Source organism: Rhinolophus hipposideros, assembly GCF_964194185.1.
Source record: "Rhinolophus hipposideros genome assembly, chromosome: 7".
Taxonomy (NCBI): Eukaryota; Metazoa; Chordata; class Mammalia; order Chiroptera; family Rhinolophidae; genus Rhinolophus; species Rhinolophus hipposideros.
Genome location: NC_138053.1, coordinates 14,460,791 through 14,481,548, shown reverse-complemented (window position 1 = coordinate 14,481,548; position 20,758 = coordinate 14,460,791). Strand labels below are relative to the sequence as shown.

The following is a 20,758-nucleotide window of genomic DNA, read 5'->3' as shown; positions in this document are numbered from 1 at the left end:
TTTCTACTCTACTCATTCCCCAGTGGAGCAATGCAGCTCTGTCCTTGGTATTTAGTGTTTAATTAGTTGGCGTCTATCACCTGCACAGAACATCTGAAACATGCTGTGTCCTTCATGATCATCTGCGATAGATGTGGCCAACCGTGGTCTGGAACCACTATACGTGTGACATATGCCTGATTTGTATTTTCAATAGCAATGATAGGGTTAATCCTGATCCATTTCTCTTGGACCTTGCCTCTCCTGTGACTAATGGATTGCATTTGTCAGATGGCCTGTTGAGTTAAGGGTCAGGGAAGGTGCTATGGTATCCAGCTGGCCACAGAAGCTTACTGGCTCAACTCGAGCTTAAGCCTTTGACCTTGGCTTCATTAGCTCTAAGTACCAACCAGCCATAGCCAGAGCCCCATTACGGTGATGGCCCTCACTAAATGCAAAAACACTGGCTCACTTCAGAAGGTAGATATAAGCCTTAATAACACAAAAATATCAAGACAGATAGATGAGCTGGCACACCGAGAAGAAAATGAACTTGAGGTCTAACTCCCTTTCTCATTTCCATGCTACCTCTTAGGGGATAAGGTAACCCTCACCTTGCTTCTCACAGTCCTTCATGTTAGCACTTAAAGTGGAGAACCACTTTTAGGAACACCTGACTCATTCTGAAAGTAAAAGCAGCCATGAACAAAAAGACAAACATAGTTCTTATTTCAACAAAAATACAAAGAGCAGAAAAAAAAACACGTTTCTTTCCTCTCTGAATACCACAAAGCAAATTCCCCTTACAGGTGACATAAATACATCATGGGAAGAGGGCACAAGGAAATATATAAAAAGAAATTGTATTTACCTTCTTCTGTTTCATGCCACACGATCCCTTCCAAATTCACACTGGTCCCAGGTTCACAGGGCCCAAGACACTCTGGCTCTGTCACTACTCCAACTTCACAGGTATTGACACCCACGGAACGAGTCCGAACCAAAAGCTGTTCAACCGGTGCTGCAATATTGGATGAAGATGGGGAAAAGTAGGAGGGTAGAATCTGAGGCGTGAGACTGCTGGAAATCGGCGGTGGTGGTGCTGGCACTGTAAACAGGGGGTCAACCTGCAAGACAGACAGGCTTACTGCAGTGGTGCTGCATTCTGTGAGTTCTTCTTAACGCAATCTGTTCACATCACTTCTAGAACATACCACCATTCCAAATTTCATTTGCAATTATAATAGGCTTTGAGTGTTTTAATGGTACCAAAATAGAAAGTAGAACAGAAATGAGCATTTTATTTTTTCACCCCAAACAAGGCAAATCTGGGAGCTCCAGCTTCCTGCATTAGAGGCAGACCTTCGATGTCCTTCTAAACTCACCGGCAGACAACCTTTAGCTTCAGTAGACATGAATAAAATATGCTTTGCAAAATTAAGGCTATTGCCCACTTGGAATGAAATCTTATTTTCAAAATTACATTATTTTCCAAAGGAGAAAATTCCAATAAACACCATTTATACATCACTGAACATCTAAGCACAGGAGATGGCCTAAAATTGTTTTCAAAGTACTTTATAAACCATAATGAATTAAAATCACTACCAAAATATATTAACTTCCTCTGCTGAATATATAAAATACATAAATTTGATTATATGCACTGAGACATACAAACTAGATATTATTAGCATATATTAAGCATCAACTTCTAATTAAGTGTTCCACTGCAAAGTTTGGCAAAATTCATAAAAATGGAGATATGAATAAGTTTGCCCCACATCAGCAGAATTTGAGTTTCTCCAATATACAATTCCTTTAGTGGTTCAACTTGGAAAGATCCCTGATGAGCTTGACCATGACTCAGCAGCCCTCTCTCTGAATCTAGGAAACAGAACTGCCAGCCAACACAAGATCTTCTGCTGCAATAACTCCTTTGCACCCCCCTGTCCTGAGAAGAGCAGCAACGGATTTCTTCATGGAAAGTTTAGGAGTCTGGCTATGATGAGGCCAAAGGCCATGAATGTCCCAAACAGATAGATCACCAACTAACTCATTCAGTCCTTTGACCCATTTTAACAACGATTTATGACTGCTACCGAAGAGATTTACTTCTGCTGACAGGTTACCAAATGTGGAAGAGCCAAAAATGCAAAGGCAGGTCTTCACCACCACTCCAGATGCCCGCTGCACATGGGCACCACCTACATATAAGGAATGACACCTTGCATGTTGCGTCAGTTGGGCTAGTAAATCATATGTATAAAAAGACACATAGAAGGTTGTTCTGGTAAAATGCTATCTTAGTCTGCTGTCCATATACCCCAGTTAACCTTTGTAAGAAAGCAACGTTGTCTACAGACATAATATTATCCAGTCTTTGTTGTTTTTTTTTAAAAAAAAAGAAATACACACACACACACACACACACACACATACACAGTGCATTTCAAGATAAGTCACATGAAGAAGTGTGCTTCTAGTTAAACAGCTGAAGCAGTCATCTGTGCGGGCTCCTTGTTCATATGACTGTAGGAACTATTTCTACACTTTGCATTTCACTAAAATGATAAACTGACGTTCACTTGCCTGAGTGATCCAAGATGCAATAGAACAGCCCTTCATCCAAACTGCATGTTACAGAAACTTAATTTCCTGCTCTCAGAGCTGCCATAAAACTTCTTTTGCTCCATGCTTTTTATTGTTCTTCCTTCTTGATCACAGAGCCCAAGAAAGAAAAGCATTTAACAGTCCCAAACCCCAGATCTGGTGATTTATGCTTTTGCGTAAATACAGCTTAATGTGGATCAAAGTTCACACTGATAGTTCCTATTTTAAAACTGGGCTGACAAATGAAGGAAGGAGCTCTGAGGGAGGGAATTTAAGGGAAGGGGACCCAATGTGTGAGATCAGAATGGCTTTCTAGAATTAAAAACAAAGACCAAGGAAAATTAGAAACCAGCTACTGCACTTTTTTTTGCATGTGTCCCAACAACCTCTTAATTTGTATAGTTAGTTGTAAATTGACTGTAATTTGATGCTACACATATAAACTGAAAAAAACAAAATGGAACAATATCCTCAAACTATTCTTTGTAGCACTTGATTGACGGCCTACATTAATTCTAAGAGAAACAAATATAGCTTCAATTGGATAAACAAGATAATGAAATGAAACAAAAGAGGTGAGGAGTCTTAGAGCGCATCGGTTCTTTGATTGAAAAATCCTGATCTTTAAACATTGGGCCATGTGTGCAACAGAAGTTAGAAGGACAGGGCATGAGGACCCTAGGACTTTGGCCCCAACTCTGACACATTAATTAAACTTGTAACTTTGGAAAATCATTTAACTTCACCGAGGCCCATTTTCCTCAAGAGGAAAATGCATAGGTAACAAATCATATCACAACAGAATTTCTAGACTAAATCCTTATGTAAGTGTAACTGTACTTATGAATATATTTGCATACAGATACATACATTCATATACTATTTGGGATATGCATGTGATTCCAAACATCAAATTTCTAAAGAATCTAGATGGCTTGAGTGGAGAGGCCATGGTATCCAGGGCCTACTAACAAGGTCAATGTGCTTATGTCCATTAACATACTCCAAATGCAATGAAAAAAAACCTTTAGTTGATGACATTTATAGAAGGGACACTGGAGCCCTGTCCCCACGTTTTAAAACGAGAGTTTGACTATATATAGGAACTTAATCATAAACAGTCAACCAATGTGATAATAGTCTAAAACCCTTAAAACTCGGTAAGAAAACTCTATAGGTAACATAGTTTTAAAGGTTACTCTTGGACTTACACAAGTAAATGTCTTAGTGTTTCCTCTGCACTGGCTTCCTCACAGTAGCTCCAAACTACCATTCCCATACGCCAGGGATCCTCAGAACCAGTGACTGGAGACAAGGGAACTTTTCTCCATTGGGATTTTAGGATTTGGAAGGGAGAACAAAGACCACCCATGTGGTCTACTGGGGATCCCTCTTCCCTAGAAATCACCAATGAGAAAGGAGGGTGAGGAATAACAGCTATTCCCAGAGTTGTTTTATTTGGCAGGTATGCTACTTTTAAAAATATTCCAATGTTTTGGCCAACACAAAAAATTAGGGACATGTATGAATTTCCACTATCTCTTAACATAATAACTGAAAAGTATGCTACACTGGGCCCACATTCCCGGTAGCATCAACTGGGAGGGTTGAGCCTCCCTTCAGCCTGAGGTCACCCGCCCAGATCCAGGCAGCAGAATCTCACCTCCCAGCTTTCCCCGGAGCCAGTCACAGAATGTTTTAGATATAAGGTCATCTAGCCCAAATGACTCATTCTAGAGAGAAATGTAGCCCATAGTTGCGCAATGGCAAAAACCTATCTCTAATGGTAGCCCAGGTGAGAATGAAAGAGCAGCATTCTACAACCAGAAACTTTACAGTAGGGATTTAACAGACATGAGGAGACAAAAGGGGTGGATGGAACTCATTCAGAGTGTGGACAATTCTTTCTGCCCATGAACGCTCCCAGTGGGAGATGCTCCCCCCAAAAAGGTTTCAGTTCTCTTGTGTATCTCATGGTATCTAACACAAAGCCACATGTACCATATGTAAAGCAGGACTTTTGAGGGGTTTCAACAGTTACTTTTGCCTTACACAAAAGATCAACTCTACTGCACCCTCATTTCTCAGGTCACTGATCCTTACACTGAACCATAATTTCTTCAACCAATGAAGCTCCTTAATACAGAGGGCAGCACCAGTTCTCACAAGTACTCTCTCTGGAGAGGAGGCCGCATACACTTGGACTTGATAGTACTAGGCCTCGGGTTGTGTTGGGTTCAAATCCTGGCCCTCTCAGTACTTGCTGTGTGGGACTCTGAGCAAGTTACCTGGCTCAGTGTCTGGGTCTAAGAAATGGGAGCAAAAATAACAATTACCCACACAGAGCCGCAGTGAAGACTCAGTGAGATAATTCATGCTTAGTGAAGGCTCAGCATAGTGCTTAGCTCAGTAAACAATGGCTTTAAAAAAACAAAAAAGAGTCCCTGGTCTGATATTACAGTTCCCTAACCCTTCAAGCAACCTTACAAAGCTCCTTTTTATATCCTACTATGTTTAACATAAATCTATAATCCCCTTCAAATGCATGGGTAAGTGCAGTTAAAGTGTGTTAAAAGTATAAGAAAAAGGGCTTAACCCTGAGAAGTTCAGCCTGGGGAAATACTGCTCCTTTCATGCACTGGCATCTGGCAGCATAATCCACCCCCATTTTATACCACGTCCCGATGAATCCTACACTCTGACAAAACCTCCTTCCACTAATCTCTCGTTGCACCTCTTTTTCATACGCTGCTCCCCACAAAGGCTCCTTTTACTCACCTAAACTCGATCATATATCCACCCAATAAATAATTTCTACACAGCTGCTGTGTGCCAGGCACTGTGCAGCCTGCTAGCAAAACAAGAGTGGGCAAGACTGCAGCACTAATCAATAATCGTCCCTCTACAGCAAAATTACAATTGTAACTGTGGAACCGCACCCCAGGGGCTGTCCAGGGTGGCCTGAGTACAAACAGCAGCTGTAGGGGGAGACGGCATGGGGCAAGGTCAATCTCTGGAGCTGGAATCCAGCTCTGCCTTTAGCTACATAACCTTAGGAGAGTCTCTGGATCTCTGTGAGACAAAGTGGCTTAATCTGTAAGATGAAAATGACACCTGGCTAACGTGACATGAGATCACACAGACAAAGTTAGCTCAGGGCCCACTACAGAGTAACACTCAATAAATAAAAGCCATTGCCATTGTCAATATTATTATCATTATTACAAATATACTTGAGACGTAAACTAAAAAGAAATCAATAGGTGCTTTGGCCCTATCAGGCTAAAAGCTAGGATTCGCTACTTTCAAAAGGCAATTTAAGAGAGGCAGTTATGAATATCTTTCTGGGGGGCAGTTCTCTAAATTGGTCATAATCAGATACTCCATTTAAAAATCGTTGGGGAATTAGTAGTCTAATAATACCAATCACTGGAATAAAATATAAGAATGGAGAACTGGCTGGGTTTAGTAACTGTTCCTTTGTCAAAGCTCTTTTCTGTCATCTTGATGGGACACTGATGTAACCTATTGCAGCCCAAAAGAGGAAAAGCAGGAAAGCAGCCATCTCCAGTGGAAAAGAAAAAGAAAAAAAAAAAAAGACCCATAAGTCTAACAGCTGGTGATGGCAGCCTGTCAAACTGAGGAAAGTTAATGTCAAGAACAGACGCGCGGCAGTCTCTCACTGTTATTTTTGCATGATTATTCCCAGGTGTTGGTGCACGCTGAGCAGTAGCCTGGCTATTTATCACTCGAGAGAGCCTAAGAGCATGGGAGTGGGGGAGCAAGGAGAATAGAGAGAGGCGGGGAAGAGAAGGTTATTTACACAGATAGCGGCACTTAGTGTGTGTAATCAGAGGACGGGAGTGGGGGGGGGTGGCTGTCTGCAGAGATATTCTGGCAATATTTTCTCTGTTCATCTTATTTCAAGGGCTTCCTGAGTGCTGATGAGCAAGGAAGGTTCCAAAGCTGGAGGGTTGGTGGTGGCGGCTTTGCATGGCTGGAGCAGTGACTCGTCAGCCAGTGATGGTTTCCAGTACCTGGAAACTGATAGCCAATGAGGAAGGGTTGCCAGGGCAGGGCTGGGGCGCTCCAGTGGGCACTCCTGCTCTGCTCAGACCCAACAAAGACACAGTCAGGTGGCTCCACTGTGGGGACAGGTAGTGCTGCCAGTAGGAGGGAGAAGGAGAAGCTCAGGGCCAGGGAGACAAGCAAGCCTGGATGAAAGATTTCCTCCCACACCCCAGGGCAGGGGAGCTCGCCCCAGGTTTCTTCCATCTGTTGCCGCAAATCTCCAAGCTCACCTTGCTGTTAACCCCTCAATCCTGGGGTTCTCAGATCACCAACAACCAGAGTGGGAATGGTGTTTTATTTTGCTCAGTCAATATTTTTACATTCTAGGAGCGCACCGGGGCACGATGACTTAATGCTCACGTTTTCTTCATATGCTGATATTTGGCTGTTTTACGAGACTGCCCACAGTCACCTCTTTAATTTAAAAAGCATTAGACCGAGGTTGCTCTTCGTGTAGGGGAAATTGCAGCTCTTTAGAGTTGACCACTGCCTCAATCTCTCACTTTCCATTTCACCACCCTTTCTGCCTTCCATCCCTGCTTCATTAGCAAAGCAAGGGAAGCTCAAAAAACTGTTTCCTTACGCACTCATCTTTTCTCCATCCCTGATGGACAAATCTGGAACTGTATTTCAGTCACTCCTAATTCTTAGGAGACAGGATCAAAAGCAATTTGTGCTTTAAAGCTTTCTGAGAAAAACGACATGGGCAAATTCTTACTAAGGGCCTACCTACTGTATACCTGGTACCACACATTTTCTATGTCCTCCATTTAACTCTCACAACATCCCCATTTCATAGAGGCAGAAACGGAAGATCTCAGAGGAATGGCAACTTATCTAAGGGGCTGAAATTCAAAACCAAACCCCTTTGACTTCAAAGTCTGTGGACTTAACCAAAAAAAAAAAAAAAAACAGTTTTAACAATCAGCAGTTACTGTTCAACACATGTAACACAGGAAGGGTTACATTATAGTGTGCATTCTCTCATTCAGTCTTCACAACGAGACTGTGAAGAAAGTACTTTACAGATGAGAAATAAGAAACTTGAGAAAAGCGACTTTAAAATGTCACTCAGTGTCCGCAGCCGAGCCAGACTTTGAACCAACATTGATGTAACAGCACAAGAAAACTCTTCTCAAAGTAAAACAGAACACAAGATGGAAAGAAACCTTCCTCCCAAGGTAATTTTTTGACGCTTCTCTGTGTTAGAAGCCACGCCCACCTGTACCACCTTTTACTTTTGCACATAGTTCAGGACAGTGCTCCTCGCGTGTCCAAGCAAATACTGCAATCCCTTCAGAAGCCTCAGTAAAAACCTCACAAAACCAAAGCTCTGGTTTGTTTTGTTGTGATTGTTTTAAATCATCCAATTCCAAAAGCTACAACTACCAGTATGTACAACGACTGGGAGTTATACCATTATCTCCATTTTCTGATTCCCAGGTGGGAAGACCAGAGACTGCTCTAAGTAAAAAGCCACAGGTTTAGCTGCTCGAGGGCTTTTAAAGGCTTAGACCTGGCAGGTCTCCCTGGGGATGGACTAGGGCTCTGGCCCCAAGGCCAGTGGGGCCAAGATGAATGCTTCCATTTCCAACCAGGACTCCAGCCAGCCTGAAATCTAGGGTCAGTCCAGGGTCTCTCGCTGCAGGCTGAGGGGTGGGTTGGGGATCACTAACTATTCGTGTATGACTCCAAATGTGGCCCTACATGCAGGTTACAAAGTGGAGGCACAAATGGGCTAACCACATGCATAAAATGTACTTTAAACAAGTGACTATTTTAACTTCATTTTCTAATGTTGACAGTTTTTCAAAGCAAAAGAAAAGGTACTGAGTATGTAAAGATGGAGTTTAATTAAACTATTCAACTCAATATCTTATTTTTTGTTTGTTTGTTTGGAAGTCAAACCAAATTCAACCGTGTAGAGGTTCACAGGAAAGTGACATTGGTGGAGGTGGAAGGGACATAGGGACTCCAGCCTTTCCACCAGAGCTCATCAGTTGTCACATACTTAGCCTCATTTGTGTTCTTTGAAAAAAAAAAAAGTATCCTATGCTGAGCCAGACTCTTCATCTGTTTTAAAAGTGCCGCTGACATCTTCCAGAGCTCAGACTACTGGGTGTGCTGTATTTAAATAGTAGCAGTAAATGGTCAGTGTTTTCAAATCTCGTTCATAAGGATTATCTGATTTGCTCTCATCCTGTCTATTTCCAAAGACACTTAAAAAAACAAAAACTAGCCACAAAGAAAGGAGACTCTTCTAAAGGTACTAAATAGAGTCTGTCTTCTTGGATTAATCCTCCTCATGAGTCCCCTTACGTACTTTGTATAAAGGTGAATTCCTGTAAAGTTCACACAATCCCATTGCTATCAATTAGACCTGGTATCCAATCCTTAAGAGTGAAACTTTTCCAGAAGAAGATCAACAGTTAAACTCTGGATTTTTAACTCTGGATTTTCCTTAACATGGATGCACTGATATTGATGAACAAATTACATTTCAAAACCTCTAAATATTGAGCCCCTTAGTAGATCTGGACTGCAATACACTGCCCATCTTTGCATGACCCTAAATTCTCCTTGAAATTAGGCTGAAGTTAGGGAAAGACTGAAGGCCTCTTACCCTCACCCTTCTGGACAAGACATGATTCTAAGAAGGGAGGAAGGAAAGTGGAAAAAAAGGAAAGAAGAGCCTGTTGGGGGCCGGGGGTAATCACCTTATTCTTAATCCTCATTTCTTTACCTGATACTAGGGAATCTCACTTGCATACCTAAAAGGAGTATTATCACCTAAAATTTTAGACATTTGAATTATCAACACAATACATGCTGGTCATAACAAATGAAATAACAAGGAAGTGCCTGAGTCACACGGGGGGGGGGGGGGAATTCAGGGGTGCCTCTCCAAAGCATGGTGGGTCAGCCACAGAAAGGGGTCATTTTGACCCCTGCCCAGCATACTGTCTTGGTAGCATTCACTCTCTTCCCTGCAAATCTAAACACTGCTCACATAAATACATGTCTAAGAGGCTGAGCATAAACATCTTGTCCTTCCCTTTTCCCTCCAGACCTCCCAAATGCTGATTCTAAATACTGATCAATCTCAATAAATTAATGAAAGCTTTGAAATTTTAATTTCATATCAAATTAAACAACTCAGTAAAGCTCTGCATCGCTTAGCACAGAGATAGGTGGTTAGAGAGAGGTAAAATCCTAGAGCTTCTACAGCCACCTATATACGTAATTTCAAGGGCACCTTGGAGACACTCACCTTCATTCTCATTACAGCTCTACCAAAAGCAAGGGTGAGGTTCCTCATCTGATTTTGTAAACTGGGGAAACTGAGGTCTTAGCAGATAAGTCACCTCTCAGGGTCAGGAGCAAAGCAAGAGGACCTAGGATATCCTAACAAGAGGACCTAGGATATCCTAACGGGGACTGTCGTGACCTCTACCAACTTCTGTACCATAACTCAAACTAATAAAAGTTGCTTCTCATAAAACCCTCCACAAAAAAGCTGCTCACAATCCAGAATTCTGTTTCCCCTCCTGAGAACAGAGCAGACTATAAAAGCCAATAGGTCATTCCCCAGGGAGAACCTCTCTTCTAACAGTTTTTTATGCATCCTTCCAGAAATTTTATCCATATAAAAACATGCAAGGGGAATCACTTTTCATTTTATAGCCTTTTGTGCTGCATGGCTTTTAACATGCATATGTACTACTTTCGTGATTTCTTTTAAGAAAATGAATTTTTAACAAAAAGATGGCAAGCCATTCCACTTTAGAATTAGAGTAAACACATGCTAATGCAGAAGAGAGAAGGCCTGGGATTAAGACTATTATTTCAACTCCTCATGCAGAGGTCTTAAAATCAACAGGTCAAGGGTGGTATTAGGACCTACAGTAGTTTGTGTGACAGGGGTCAGTGTATTGATCCCATGCCCTCTTCTTTATAAGGGCTGCTGCTGCTTAAAGCCGCCTCTCCTTGGGAAGTCGTTTCCTCTTCCAGCAAATTTTTGCCAGGTGCCACTATGTGCCAAGCATCGCTGCAGGAGTCCCAGAGAGGCCCCGAGGCGACAGAGGGGACTAGCAGTGGCCATACAGCAGTGTGTGGTCAGGGTTGAAGCGGTCAGTTAGTCCCAGGGCATTGTGGGAGCCCCAAGGGCAGGGCAGGAAGTGTGCAAGATGGATCTTCAGGAAGTGCAGGAAGAAGCTAGGGGAAGGGACGGGAGGTACAGGCAGAGCTGAGCCATTCTGGACAGCACAGTCAGTTAAGGGGCTCAACGTGTAAGGGATCGGGGAGAAGAGAGCGAGCTGGGCTGGGGAATCAGGCCCTCGAAAAGAGCACAGATCAGCCTAAGAATTTGGGGGGGCATTACTGCAAAATTAGAAGAGAGCATTGAGAATTTTAAAACAGGGGCATGGGAGGACAGGACGGTTGGTTTCTTTGGTGAAAAAATACACAGGAAGCTGCGGGGAAAACAGACAAGAGGAGGTAAACCTGGAGGAAGGAAGGAGGACAGTTAGGAAGCCATTACAGTAGTTTACAGATGGCAGTTGTGGTGGGGATGGGGAGAGAGAGAAGACGCTCTCAGCAAGGTGGGGGAAGAAAGTAAACTGAAAGAGGAGTCCCAGGGTTCTGTTTCAGTTGGTGAGGGCATCTTTCCCTGTGATAGGAAGGATGGGTGGGACATCACCTGTTGGGTGATGTCCATTGGATCGGTGGATAGAACTGTGTGGAGAATTACCTAGCCTACAGGGGAGTCAGTGGCATAGAGAAAGTGGTGACGCCAGAAGAGTGGAAAATGGGAAGAGTATGAAGAGAAGAGGCAGAACTCTACAGGTCCCAACTCTGATGGGGCAGAAAGAGAGGAGAACGAGTGGCTGTTAAGTCACAGCAAACCAGGGGAAAGAGATCTTAGATCAGGGTCATCTGAGAGACCTGGTGTCCAAAACCACAGAGAAGTCCAGAGAAGTCAGTGCCTGGAAGAGCGCCACCCTTGGGAAGTCGGTCTGGGGCCCCTCCCTACCCTCTACCTACCTGCAGAGCAAGCTCTTTCACGGCTCACAATTCCTAACATAGCCCTTAATTTCACCCTAACAGCCATTGGCAGCCCCATCGTGTGGCCCCTACACCTCCCTGGAATCTTCTGTTTCAATTTAGGTGAAAAAACTAATGATTCAACACCAGGCTGCAACTACCGCTTTTCCATGAGTGGACATGATCTTTGAAAATCCAGAATCCACCCCCAAATGCCAGCTCCCTCCACCTTTTTCTGTCACTGGCATCCACGAAGAAAATGAGGCCTTTACTTCAGGAGTCTGGGTATCACAAAACCAAGGGGTTTCCTGGATATGCTTTTTCAAACTGACCCGACCTGATCCTGTCCTTCCCAGAATGACACTCAGCAGTGTCCGAAGTACCCGCCCTGGAGAATCAGCCAGCACTGGACAGAGATAAACTCTCTCTCCTTCACTTCTCTCTTCTTATCCTCTTACCTTTAAAAATATGTTCCCTCATTCCCTATTTTCCTTTGCACAGACTACATATTCCATTGCCTCCAATAAGAACACCTTTTTTTTCCAGTCTAGGAGCAATAAGCCTTTACAGAGGAAGAACCAAGGGTCGTTTACCCTGCTTGGAATGTCTCTTCGTCCACAGTCTGGTTCAAGGGTTGGCGAACGACCCTTTTATATACAGTCCTAAGAATTTTTTTTACAAACAAATTTTTACTATCAATTTAATGATCGCAACCCCTAACTTTGAACCCCTATTAAGTGGAATGTTATCACCATTCCCTATAAAAAGAGAATCTGATTCTTCTCATTAGAAGACCTGTATTACAAATTGCACTCAATTACTATCATTATTTTTTAATTTTGATAAATTAAAAAAAAAATCGGTAGAAACTGTTTTCTCTCCCCATTATGTAACTACCTACATAATATCCTTGTTGCATCTGAGCCCACAAAGTTAAAATACAGAAGGTGCCCCAAAAAATGTGTATACATTTTAAGAAAGAAAAACTATTAAAATTGTAATACTCAATGTATACACCGATAAAAGATGAATAGAAGTCACATGTGACCTCTACAATTAGAAGAAGTGTTTAAAGTGGTTACCATCAGCGTCCAGACACTCCTGTTTATGGCGAACTACTGCTTGAGCAATGTTGACCAAGGTGTCCACTTGCATACAGTTTTTTGGTATCCCCAGTATATACTATGGTCTCTTTACAGAAAAAGGAAATTAATAGCAAATACCTGTACAGCTGACCCTTGAACAATACCGGTTTGAACTGTGGGGGTCTACTTCAGATTTATTTCAATAAATACTGTAAATGTATTTTCTCTTCCTTATGATTTTCTTTTCTCTAGCTTACTTTATTGTAAGAATACAGTATATAATACATATAACATACAAAATACATGTTAATCCATTATTTATGTTATTGGTAAGGCCTTCAGTCAACATTAGGCTATTGGTAATTAAGTTTGGGGTGGACTCAAACTCATTTGTGGATTTTTGAGGGCACATGGCAGGGTCTTCGCCCCTAACCTTTGTGTTGTTCAAGGGTCAACTGTGCTTTCAATAGCTGACTCAGGTCCACCCCTGGACTCTAATATATGCTGATGGAGATGGGGAGAAAAGATAGGAGGAGGAATGCTGGAAGAGAGCAGGAAAAGGAAAAAAGGAATCAGGGAGTAGGAAGAGTATAGGGAATGAAAAGTAAGCACACACAACCATTTTTGAATGACGGAAAAGGAAAAACAAAAAAACATAAGGTACCAACTACTTCTTAGTTTTCCCAATAACACCCAGGAGTAATAATCCAGTACAGAGACATGAGGAGGCATATTTCAATTTTAACTTAAAACATTCGATAAATATTAAATATCTCTTTATAATGCCAGCCATGGGGCTCAACATTAATATAATGAAAACCAAGAGAGGTAAGACCTGCCTGCACAGAGCTTACACACAAGTGAATTAAAAAACAATCACAACAACCAAAACACTGTCAACAAATTACACCTCTCTACTCCTATAACAGAGAAAACTTAAGCATCTTATGTAACACATCTTGCAATGTGTTTTTGATAACACTTTAATCTTGAAAATCGGGATATTTTACCTTGTTCCCTCATAAGTGAATGAATTAGATGAAACAATTAATAGTCTCATACTTATTTTGTTGGGGACTAGAAATAATGAAGCAATCCCAGATACCTGGAGTTCTTTCATCCAGAAGTCCAGTCGTGAATGAGTCAACTAAGATGGTCATCCCAGAAGCTCCTTCTCAAAGAATGACAGGTCAGCATCTCATGCCAAGTGTCCTAGTGACGCTTTTGAACTAGCTAACAGAGTGTAATAAACAACAGTGCAGTCTCTGTGTTTGACTGTCAGATTTTCTGTTTACTAGCTAGACAATCTTAAAGTTTTAATTAACTTTTCTAAGTTTCTCAGTTTCCTTACCTAAAGTGGGGATTACAGACTTGTGTTTAATGTAAAACACATCAAATGAGATAACCCATCTAAAGCCCTTATTATCCCCATTACATAATAAACGCTCAACAAATGTTAGCTATGACTATCATCCCCAGCACGCACTGCGTCCAACAACCTCAGTGGTATATGTTTACAAGCCTTGTCACATGGCTAAACCAACACGTTTAAAAACATGCTACTATGGTCTCTGAAAACCAAAAGATAGTTTTCAAATGAAATGGAAAATTTCAAACTATCTGGGGCTGGATTCATAATTGAACATTTACAGTTATTTTAAATCAGGCATGGAAAAAGATTTTATTTGGAGGATACAATGATTCCCCCTCCCTTCTTCCAGAAGCTGGTGTCCTGAGAGGAATCTGAGCCTAAGAATGATACCAAGATCTTCTAGTGTCAGCATCCATAAAAGAGCATTATGAACGCTAGCCTTAGCTGTTTCATAGGGGCACTTTAATAATCAAAATAAACTCTATGAAAATGGTCTCAAAAGAATGCACAAATGTAAATAAAAATAAATACAACTATCTATTTACACTAGATGTACAGTCACTAATCCATTTTAGTTGTTTATTCTTTAGAGTCAAAAAGTAATGAGGGCTTAGTGGGGGGTGGCAGACAGGGTCACACATGCTTAGCATCTCTATTTCCAGAATATTTAATTTTACTGTCTTATTTCAGAACAGATTCTAGATGGCTATAGCAAATTATTAAGACTAATTTTAGGGGCAATTCACCCAACCCCATATTTATCAAAAAACACCTGCTCTAAGAAAGAATAATGCTGGCGGTATAACACTCCCTGAATTCAGCTTGTACTACTGGGCAACAACAATCAAAACAGCTTGGTATTGACAGAGAAACAGACACACAGACCAATGGAACAGAACTGAGAACCCAGAAATAAACCCACATAAATATGGACAGATAATTTTCGACAAAGAAGCCAAAAACATACAATGGAGAAAAGACAGCCTCTTTAATAAGTGGTGCTGGGAGAATTGGAAAGCCACGTGCAAAAGTATGAAACTAGACTCTATCTGTCACCGTATACCAAAACTAACTCAAAATGGATCAAAGACAGAAACATAGACCTGAAACAATAAAATGCATAGAAGAAAACATAGGTACTAAACTTATGGACCTTGGGTTCAAAGAATATTTTATGAATTTGACCCCAAAGGCAAGGGAAGTAAAAGCTAAAATAAATGAATGGGACTATATCAAACTAAAAAGCTTCTGCACAGCAAAAGAAATCATCAACAAAACCAAGAGGCAACCAACAGAATGGGAGAAGAGTTTTGCAAACAGTGCCTCTGATAAGGGGCTAATATCCAAAATATACAAGGAACTCATGAAACTGAACAACAACAACAACAAAAACAATCCAATTTAAAAAAGGCAGTGGACCTGAAGAGACATTTCTCCAAAAAAGACATACAAATGGCCAATAGACATATGAAAAAATGCTCAACATCACTAATCATCAGAGAAACGCAAATAAAAACCACAATGAGATATCACCTTACCCCAGTCAGAATGGCTATCATCAACAAGACAAATAGTAACAAGTGTTGGAGAGGCTGTGGAGAAAAAGGAACCCTCATACACTGTTGGTGGGAATGCAGACTGGTGCAGCCTCTATGGAAAGCAGTGTGGAGGTTCCTCAAGAAATTACGAATAGAATTACCATATGACCCAGCAATCCCTCTCCTGGGTACCTACCCAAAATATCTGAAAACATTTATACATAAAGACACGTGGGCTCCAATGTTCATTGCAGCTTTGTTTACGGTGGCCAAGACATGGAAACAACCAAAATGTCCTTCTATAGATGAATGGATAAAGAAGTAGTGTTATATATACACAATGAAAACTATTTTGCCATAAGAAAAGGTGAAATAGTACCATTTGTGACAACATGGATGGATCTTGAGAATATAATGCTAAGCGAAATAAGCTAGACAGAAAAAGTCGAGAACCATACCCTTTCACTGATATGTGGTATATAAAACTGAAAACAACAAAAGAACAAGACAAACAAATGAAGAAACAAAAACTTATAGACACAGACAATAGTTTAATTACCAGAAGGTAAGGGGGAAGGAGAGTAGTAGATAAGGGTAAGGGGGATCAAATATATGATGGTAGAAAGAGAACTGACTCTGGGTGGTGAACACACAATGTGATATATAGATGATGCATTACAGAATTGTGCACCTGAAATCTATGCAACTTTACTAACAATTGTCACCCCAATAAACTTTAATTAAAGAAACAAAGCACTACCTGCTCTAAATCTTAGTCACACAGAACCATAAGAGATCAGCTCCAAAACAAATGATTGGCCATAACTCTTCAAGTGGATATTAGAATCTGTCAAGATTTTTTAGCCAATGAATAAGAAATTTTACATGGTGTAGCCGCCCCCAACTCCCAAAAAAGCAGATGATGGAGGACATATTCTATATAGTAACATCAAACTATAAGGACCCTGGAGGTGATGGAGTTTCCACATTTATATTAAAATGTATATTTCTATTATGCTCTCCCTTAATGTTACAGTAATTTTCAGTTTGTCCATAAACACCTGCAAACAGTATTAACATTAGACTAAGCTAAATTTATATTAATTTGAATCTTGATTTAAATCATCAGTCAAGGAGAACTGGTATCTTTTTTAAATTGAAGAATGCACTTATTTTTGCCATGATGGTAAAACACTTCATAAATCTCATATACATATAATGTTTTTAAAGAAAACATTCAAGATGGCAAAAAAAATCTTTAAAAATATTCAATTTTTAAAAAATTTAATAGTACCATACAGCCCTTATATATGCACACATATTTTATGTAATCAAAAACATACTGTCTTTTAATATAATTTTTCATATTTTAGAGCTACATTAGAAACTCTAACACAGTTGCTTTATGTATCAAAACTAAATGGAGAATCCATTTACATCCTTAAAGACCATCTTCTCTAAGGTAATGGTGCATTAAAATCCAATAACCATAACCAAAACAGCTTACATGTAAATTGTTTTGTTTAATAAAAAAGGGGGGGGATGGGTATTTCCTTCAACCACAAATAATTTTAAGATAAGCACCTTAATTAAGTATATCTTTGGTCTTCCATGCTAATACTCATCAATAAACATTTATTCCTTGACTAGAGTGCTTATTTTAATTACAGCCCTAAAATTTACTAGGGGAAAAGGAAGTGCTCATGCCAAAACCACTCTTAGGCACTTAAGGAATAAATATGGCACCCAGAAGAACGCAACTAAGAAGTTAAACCGGACAAAACAGTTTTATGTATGTAAAACACCAAATATTATATAAAAGGCACATCTATCAAGCATTTGTTTTAAATAACAATTTTAAGTCTTTATAATAACTCTGAAGCACTCTGAGATTTTATGTAACTTCTGTTTTGTTTTGGTGAGTTGGGGGATATTTGTTTCAGATAGCTTTGGTGTTAAGTGCATTCTCCTGCATTCTTACATTCTAGAGCTCTATAACTTTTTAAACTATAGCAGTTTGTTAACAGAACTCCTCCTCCCAATGTATGCCCCATAATTTTATTCTAAATAAAAGCTAAATCGTTCATTTTGATGAACGATTTAACCTGACCCACTTTAAAATGAATGTCTCTTAAAAGCATGTGATTTTTTTAAAAGCCAGTAAAAGAATATATTTCTTAAAATCATAAATAATTATGATACAACCACTTCTTTGAAATCGGTATTTGCTCAAAAAGAAAAATTAACTAATATTAGCAAAAAGACTTTGAGGTGCTCTGGAACACAGCCCAAGGATATGCAAAGATACAGAAAGAGAGCAGCAAAACGATCTCAGAAATGATCAACTGTGTTTTCCAGAAAATAAGACTTAGCTGGACCGTCAGTTCTAATGCGTCTTTTGGAGCAAAAATTAATATAAGACCAGGTATTGTATTATATTACATTATATTATATTATATTATATTATATTATATTATATTATATTATATTATATTATATTATATTATAAAGACCCGGTCTTACATTAACTTTTGTTCCAAAAGACGCATTAGTGCTGATGGTCCGACTAGGTCTTCTTTTTGGGGAAACACGGTAGTCTAATTTTTTGGTTTTTGTGTGTTTGTTTTATAAGTGAGGAAAGTTAGCTCAAGGGCACAGGAAGTTATCGAATAAAGGCTCAAGACGCAGAAGTTCCTCATCAAAGCCCACCCTGTGTATGCAACGTGCAACCCGGTTTCATCTCTGCGGTGCTCAGAGTTCTGGGCAGATGGATGTGTCTGCAGCCAGCGAAGTGTCCCCACGTGGGCAGTGAAGGAGGACAACAGATATGATTTCGGGGACTGTTACCTCTTCCTCTTGGAAAACCTTGCTAGACCTTGTCCTTCTATAAAGCGGAGTCATACCCTGACGCATGGATCCAGCACATACTATGACTGAATAGTCAGTGCAACCTCACAATCTAAATGGCCCACCCCAGCCATGTCACAATCGGAGTACAGGCCCACATTCTGAGAACTTCCTCCCTGGTGGCCTCATCTCTTCTTTCAGAGCGGCATGGCCCCAAGTGGCCTGGCCCCAGTCCATTCGCCTCAGCATGAGTAGCTAAGCCAAAACAGGACCTGCCACCTCAGCCTGTACCCCTTCTCATGGAGAACAGGTAATCGTTCTCTGCCTGTCATTCTCCAAGAGCCTTGTTAGAGGAACAAAAAAAATTTGCTTTCACGGGCGTTAGAAAGTCTAATATTTTGTCAAACAGAAATGAAAAATAAACCTAATCTAAGCTGTCACAGAATCATGAAATGCCTCTGGCTGTTCTATCAAAGTATGTAGACATGTAGGGACTCTTTGAAGAAATGAAACTGCAGTTTATCAAGTGTGATTTATAGGCAACACTGATGTAGCTGGTAGATAACACTGCTGTCTAATCATTAGTAGTCAGAAAACAGCCATGTGAACACATCAATTATGGGCCACTGCCAAAAGCCCTTGAGATCTTGGAGATTAACAGCCAATCCTCTGTTTTACAAGCTCACATCAAAAAGAATATTAATAAGAGGAGGGGCAATGTGAAAGCTTGTCAGAGTAATTCAGCCACTAAAACAAGGCATTTTCCCCCCCTCTCCTCTCTGTTGAATTGGCCCAAGGAAGAAGCTGGCATCAGCTACAAAGTGCAATGCTGCCAATTTCTTGGAAAATGTTTTTCACTAACATATGGGAACTTGTAAGGGTCTGCAAAACTGCTATTTGGTGAAGAAAGACAGGCAAGCCTTCTTCGTGTCTCTTTTTTTAATGCTGGAATGAAACAAATACAGTCATTATTGAATTATTTTCAAGTTACTATACATTTTAATAGAAATACCCACTGACTTTTTTCCTACCCTCAAAATCTGACATTTTGTAAAAATTCACATATTTCTAATACTTCCACCATCCACCAAAATTGAATTAGCTAAAAGAAACTATGACTACTAACCTGCACATTAATAAGTTTCTTCAAATCAACATGGTTCTTTCCAATGTAGAACAAAAATCAAAATGTATGATCTCTAACTTTAAGTACTTAAATTCCTTCTTTCCAACCGTCTCTGGAAGACACATATAAATCCCACTGATATTTCTGCAATTAGAATTAAACCAGTTCTCATAACCCATATATAGAAAGCATTTGCAAAAATACATGCCACAGGCATAGCATTTATTTCAGTTATATCAGTAGTTAACATACGCACCAGTGAGGAACTGCTATATTTTTGTAAATGATCAGATTAAACCAAACAGCTGGCACTAACGGTTTAGTGGGGTTCCAGCAGGCTCCCTAATATATGAACATAAGCCACACTACAAAATGTATGGCCTGGATTTCCCCTGCTAACACTTACAGATCTGTTTGCATTTTTATTTGTAGAACACTATATTTACTGAGTGTTTTCCGAATATTTCATTTGTTGTTCATCATTTCAAGATCAGTATGGGGCAGTGAGAAAAACATTAGGGGAAGAAAGAGAAGCATGGAGCTCCTGTTGCTTCTCAGTAGTCAAGCTGTTTGGCCCCTAAGTAAGTCACTTAATTCAAGGGCTTGCTGACAAGCAATTGTTAAATCAAAGATGCTTTACCTGGGGTTCAAAGTCTTTGTGGAGACTGAGAAACCCTGTAATTATAGAACCAAAGGTTTTCACATGTTTGTAATAGGTACCCTTTCACCCCCGCCCCCCCTCCGAGAAAGAGTTCATAGATGCTCAATAAAATCCTAACCTACAATAGAGTTAAGAAGTGGGGACCTAGTGGTCAAGTTCAGGGCAAGTGTGGTGTTTCTTTTTCATTACGGTGCACACTCAATACGCATTTGCTAAGCAGAGGCACTGCATGGGATCTAAAACTCGGTTTCTTCACCTATAAAACCAGAGCAATAATATGCCCCTGACAACCTTTGAAGGCCATCCTGAAAATCAACAGGGTATGGTTTTAGAAGTACCTAAACATAATTTACAGTGTTATTGAATTCAATGAACAGTCCTTGAGCAGTGAAATGCTGCTAGGCATTGTGCAAAGATTAATAA

General features: G+C 40.3%; 1 protein-coding gene across 5 annotated transcripts in view; it reads right to left on the bottom strand.

Moving 5' to 3' along the window:
• Nucleotides 1–20,758, bottom strand: part of ZNF608 (zinc finger protein 608) — a gene marked incomplete at its 3' end in the record, with an annotated part of 109,807 nt that overhangs the window by 61,740 nt on the left and 27,309 nt on the right. For all 5 annotated transcript variants that reach the window (XM_081053535.1, XM_081053532.1, XM_081053534.1 and 2 more), the window contains one exon: nucleotides 851–1,106. In XM_081053535.1, coding sequence (XP_080909661.1) covers nucleotides 851–1,106 — 256 coding nt within the window. The remainder of the gene's footprint in view (nucleotides 1–850; nucleotides 1,107–20,758) is intronic.